The sequence below is a fragment of the Rhea americana genome, unplaced genomic scaffold (genome assembly GCF_003343005.1).
Source record: "Rhea americana isolate MKP2758 unplaced genomic scaffold, rheAme1 scaffold_543, whole genome shotgun sequence".
NCBI classification, from domain to species: domain Eukaryota; kingdom Metazoa; phylum Chordata; class Aves; order Rheiformes; family Rheidae; genus Rhea; species Rhea americana.
The window spans coordinates 126447-132241 of NW_028186694.1; the positions used below are offsets into that span (position 1 = coordinate 126447).

General features: G+C 64.6%; 1 protein-coding gene across 2 annotated transcripts; it reads left to right on the forward strand.

Annotated features, from left to right (window-relative positions):
• Positions 1-141: 141 nt before the first annotated feature.
• Positions 142-1360, forward strand: LOC146588070 (cathelicidin-2-like). Of its 2 annotated transcripts, XM_085318597.1 has the most exons (4): positions 142-635; positions 760-867; positions 965-1048; positions 1210-1360. In XM_085318597.1, exons 1-4 carry the CDS (start codon positions 459-461, stop codon positions 1318-1320), a joined length of 480 nt encoding a protein of 159 aa, XP_085174723.1. In that variant the 5' UTR covers positions 142-458; the 3' UTR covers positions 1321-1360. The 2 variants fall into 2 exon arrangements, with proteins under 2 accessions (XP_085174723.1, XP_085174722.1); XM_085318596.1 differs by having other exon boundaries at positions 142-867; positions 965-1360.
• Positions 1361-5795: the final 4435 nt, after the last annotated feature.

Sequence of the window (5795 nt, forward strand, 5' to 3'; positions counted from 1 at the left end):
GCTAAGGCTCTTCCAGAAGAAAAAACAAGAACGGTGGAATCGAAACGAAGTCGCTTCTCCGGCCGCGACTCGCGGTGGGGGGACGCCCGGGCGGGAGGCCTCTAGTTAAAGCAAAACTTGGTAGTTGTGGAAAATCCCGTGTAGATACTGCACCCGCGCGAACCATCCCACGGAGCCAGGGAGGTGCGATCGGCTCGAGCGGCGGCGGCTCCTTCCCTCTGCTCCGTCCTTTCTGGACTGAAACGGGAGAAGGGCCTGGGGGCGAGGGGGAGGGTCCCCAAGCCTGGCGCAACGCGGGAGCTGCCCCCGGCTTCGGCGTCCTGGCGCAATGAAGCCGTTGGTGGTGGGGCGAGTGGGGCAAGCGCGGCGTTGCCCAAGCGGCCGCTGTTGCCCAAGCGTGACGGCAGTGGGCATAAAAGGAGCCGAGGCGCCGTGCCGTGCCGTGCCACGCCGCCGCAATGCCGGGCTGCTGGGCGCTGCTGCTGCTGGCGGGGCTGGGGGCGGCCGGGGGCCTGGCCACGTCGCCCGTCCTCACCTACCCCCAGGCTCTGGCGCAGGCCGTGGACGCCTTCAACCAGCGCCCCGACGTGCGAAACATCTTCAGGCTGCTGAGCGCCGACCCCGAGCCGGCACTGGTGAGTCCCGGGGACAGGACCGGGATGGGACTGGGATGGGATGGACGGAGATGGGGTGGGACAGGATGGGACCGGCCCCCCCCCCCCGGGTGGCCGGGGACCCTCACGCTGTTGTGTCCGGCAGGACGTGGAGCTGAGCAGCCTGCGGGGGCTCAACTTCACCCTGATGGAGACGGAGTGCACGCCGGGGACCCACRTCCGCCTCGACGACTGCGACTTCAAGGAGAACGGGGTGAGCGGGGGCCCCGTGTCCCCCCCATGGTGCCCCATATCTCCCCTCCGACTCCCCCGTCCCCCCTGACGCCCCCCGTCCGTCTCCGTCTCCCCAGGTCATCAAGGACTGCATGGGGTCGGTGCAGGTGCTGCAGGGCTCCTCCGAGATCGACCTGCGCTGCGTGGACGCCTCCTCCGACGTGAGTGTGGGCAGGGGGGAGGCTGCCCCGGACGCCTGGGCCCCCCGCCCGGGATTCCCCCCCCATCCCGCGCCCGCTCCCCATCCCGCCCAGCCGCGGGCTGGGGGAGCCGGGGGCGCGCGCGGCCCCGCGCCCTCCGTGACGCCGCTCTCCTCCCGCAGCCGGCGCTGGTGCAGCGGGGCCGCATCGGCCGCTTCTTCGGCAGGCTGCGGCGCTTTCGGCCCAGCATCCACTTCAACGTCCACCTGGGTGGCACCGTCCGGTTGGGCTGAGACAATAAAACCGGGGGCTTCCCCCCACCACGACCCCCCAGCTGGGCTCCCACGCTGGCTCCCCGGGGCGTCGYGAGGGAGGGGCTGGTGCAGCCCCAAGGGATGCAGGCTGGGGGGAGATGCCTGGGGGGTCAGGTGGGACGCGTGGGGGACACTGCCTGGTGGAGGACACCTGATGGGGACATCAACCACGTGGGACACGTGGGGGATGCAGGGACACCAGCTGGGTGGGACGCCGGGGGGTGCTCTAGGACTACGGCTGGGTGCAATGCCCGGGGGGGACGTGGGGATAGGGGCCAGGTTGGACATTCGGGTAGGACACTGTGGGGACACGGGCTGGTGGGACACCGTGAGGACGTGAGTTAGGGGGATGCTTGAGTGGGCTGCAGTAGGGACATGGACCAGTGGGACGCTTGGTTGGGACACTGTGAGGACATAGGTTGGTGGGACGCTTGGGTGGGATGCCRGAGGTGATGCTAGGACACAGGCTTGGGGGGGATGTGGGCCAGGTGGGTCGCCTGGAGGATGTAGGGACACGGGCCAGCAGGGACACCTCGGGGGGGGGACACCATAGGGACACAGGCGAGGTGAGATGCCCTGGGAGGCCACCTGGGAAGGACATGGACTGAGGGGGATGCTGGGGGGGGGGACAGCTGAGGCCACCACGGGGACGTGAGCCAGGCAGGATGCCCGGAGGGGATGTGGGACCGCGGCCTGAGCGGGACGTCCGAGGACGCTGTGGGGATGACACGGGACGGACGGGACGCGGGAGGCAGGGGCCTCGCCACCCAGGACCCGGCCTGTCCTCTCCTGCACGAGAAAGCTGGGCTCCTGCCGGCACCGCAGGCTCTGACCGCGGCAGCGGCCATCACCGCTGCGTCAGGCCCCAGCTTGGTGCTCGCCCAGACGGGCCGGGGCTGCGCCCGCCGCGGGGCAGAGCGGAGCTCGCGGTCCGGGGCTGCGGCGGCGCTCAGCGTGGCCGCGTCCTGCCCCYGGGGCCGGGCGCCCGCCGGGGCGTTCCCAGAGGCCGGCGCTCTCCCTCGCCGTGCCGTGCCGCGGTTCCCCGGGGCGGGTGGGGGGCCGCATCCCGGCGCGGAGTTCGCGCGCGCCTGCGGGGAAGTTGCTCTCGGCCGGAATAAAGTCCAGCCGACCCCGCCGCTTCCCGCGGCGAGGCGGGGGCCCCGGCTGGAGATCACCCCAAATCGGCCCGGCCACTTCCCCCCGGCATCTCCCGGGACGCGGGCGGAGGAGCTGAGCTCCGTGCCGGCGGCAAATTCCCTTTTCCCTGGGCATCCGCTCAGACACATCAGTTTTACTCATCCGGCCCCGGAAAGACTCAGGGGGCCGGGAGAGGCCACCGGATCCGTCCTTCCTCCGCCCTGGCGAGAGCTGCGTTGTGAAAGCCGAAGGGCGCGACGGGCGGGGGCGGCGGACGGGCCTTTCGCCGGGCTCGGTCGTGCTTATCCCGCTATTTATGTACGGGGCTCCCGGGGCTCGCGTGTGGGGAGCCGCAGGAAAGCAGCAGGAGACGTGAAAGGGCTTTAAAGGGCTTCTGGAGAAGTTCTGCAGCTCCGGCCGCTCGCGCGCGAMGGGCTTCGCCCGAAGCTTTTCCCGCTCTGTCGCAGGAGGTGGAAGCTGTTTGGGGGAAGGGGAAAAAAAAATCCCCTGCTCGCCCACGCCATTGCCCAAGCTCAGGTGAGATGAAATCTAGCCCCACCGCGATGCTCCCCGGTGCGGCACCTCGGCACCCTAACAGGGCACCTGAGCCTCAAACCCCCAGACCGAGTCTGGAGCCGCGAAGACTTCCCCTCGGCGGCGGAGGTCGGGTTAGAGATCACTTAGGCAAACTTGACAGCCACCAACCCGTGGGCCCTGCCGGGCTGCACCCCGGGCACTGCGGGAGCTGGCCGATGGTGTCGCTAGGCCACCTTCCTTCATCTTTGAAAGGTCCTGGAGAACTGGAGAGGTGCCTGAGGGCTGGAAGAAAGCCAGGGTCACTGCAGTCTTCAGGAAGGGCAAGGAGGAGGACCCAGGCAACTATAGGCTGGTCAGCCTCAGCTCCATCCCTGGAAAGGTGATGGAACAGCTCCTTCTGCATGTCATCTCCAGACATATGGAGGAAAAGAAGGTGGTCAGGAGCAGCCAGCATGGATTCACCAAGGGGAAATCCTGCTTAACCGATCTGATAGCCTTCTGTGATGGAATGACTGGCTGGGTAGATGAGGGCAGAGCAGTGGACGTTGTGTACCTTGACTTCAGCAAGGCCTTTGACACTGTCTCCCCTAACATCCTCCTAGAGAAGCTCAGGAAGTGTGGGTTAGACGAGTGGACAGTGAGGTGGATTGCGACCTGTCTGAAAGGCAGAGCTCAGAGGGTCGTCATCAGTGACATGGAGTCTAGTTGGAGGCCTGTGGCTAGTGGTGTCCCCCAGGGCTCAGGACTGGGTCCAGTCTTTTCAAGTTACTCATCAGTGACCTGGATGAAGGACGGATACCCCAGAGCGTTGTGCTGCCATTCAGAGAGACCTGGACAGGCTGGAGAGCTGGGCGGAGAGGAACCTCCTGAGGTTCAACAAGGGCAAGTGCAGGGTCCTGAACCGAGGAAGAAATAACCCCAGGCACCAGTACAGGCTGGGGGCTGACCTTGTGGAGAGCAGCTCTGCAGAGAAGGGCCTGGGAGTGCTGGTGGACGACAGGCTGAGCATCAGCCAGCAATGTGCCCTTGTGGCCATGGTATCCTGGGGGGGCATTAGGAAAGCAGAGCTGTGCCAGCAGGTGGAGGGAGGTGATCCTGCCCCTCTGCTCAGCCCTGGGGAGGCCTCGAGTCCTGTACCCAGTTCTGGGCTCCCCAGGACAAGAGAGACATAGAGGTACTGGAGAGAGTCCAGCAGAGCACCACTGAGRTGATGAAAGGACTGGMGCATTTCTCATGTGAGGAAAGGCYGTGAGAGCTGGACCTGTTTAGCCCGGAGAAGGGAAGGCAGAGGGGGGAYCTTATCAACGTGTGTAAGTACCTGGAGGGAGGGTATAAAGATGGGGCCAGACTGACAGGCAAGAGGCACCCACCGAAACACAGGAAGCGCCCTCTGAATGTAAGGAAGATTTTTTTCCTGTGAGGGTGACAGAGCACTGGGACAGGTTGCCCAGAGAGGTTGGGGAGTCTCCTTCCTTGGAGACATTGCAAAGCCGTCCGGATGCAATCCTGGACAACACGCTCTAGGTGACCCTGCTTGAGCAGAGGCTTGGACTAGATGATCGCCAGAGGTCCCTGCCAACCTTAGCCATTCTCTGTGCGTCTGCGAGTCCAGACTCAAAGGAGCTGCAGAAGAAGCAACCAGGCAGCAATGCTGCTGGCAGAGATTCTGTGGCTCCACAGAACCAAAGTCTGTGTTTCAAGAGGGTTATTGCAAGGACCGCCTCGTGTTACGAAAGAAATTTTGAAAGGCTGCAGAGCTTTTCCAAAAGCACCAACGCTGCTGGAAACGCATGGCTGCCCATTAGAGYGGGCTGAAACCTCCACGGGCAGGAGCAGGCCCTTCAGACGGGCCTTGCAACAGCTCTGAAATCAAGTCAGGACAAGGAAGTCAGAGCTGGCCATGTTCAGTGGGTGACAAAAARGAAACACCCAACCCAGTACTGAGCGCGTCCCCTGGGGACGCAGCACGGGGTGCTGCAGCCAGGATCCGAGTCCCACGCAAAGGCAGAAGAAGCCTCCAGGGAGGATTTTTGCTCAAATTTTTTGCCATTTGCGCTCGTATTTTACTACTGCCTCAAAGCAATACAAAGTCCTCTAAAGAGGCTTCCCAGGTGACCCCACAAAGCTGTCCCTTCTCCCCAAGCAAGCTGCCGAGACAAAATCCTGGAACGCCGTTGCCAGTAGCAGGAAGGGAAAGCTAGGCGAGAGGTTCGGCAGTGCTTTGGGCAGCCGCGGTCCTGTGAGGAGCGAAACGCACCCCAGATCTGGCGATTCACAGTGACAGGACCACGGGGGTCAGGATGCCAAGCACAAAACAGTTAGAGCAGTTAAATCCTTAACGCTGTGGACGAGCAAACTTCCTACCACAGASAGGGAGTTACCGACGCCTCCCAAAACAACAGGGCTGAGCAGCAAAAAAATACCCTTACGCCAGCAAAAAGCTCATCAGCAGTAACTGGAGCACGTCACACCGGCTCCTCCGCAAGGTGCCCGAGCGCAGCCGGCCCATCAGCGCAGCTCTCCCCGAGGAGCTCAGGGAAGAGGCAACCCGCACCCCCGAACGCCGTGCGGCTACAAGGCGGGGGGGGGGGGGCGCCGCCGCCAGGATTCATTATGGGACGTGGGGGATTCCGTGAGACTTTACGGGATGTTAAAGAGCGACTGCGGGACGGCGAGAGAACAGCCCGACGGCCAGGACCGCGGTGGGCTGGAGGAGGCGGCGGCGCCGCCAGCAGCCAGGCCGACGCAGGCGGAGCGGGTGAGCGCTCGCGCGGCCAGCC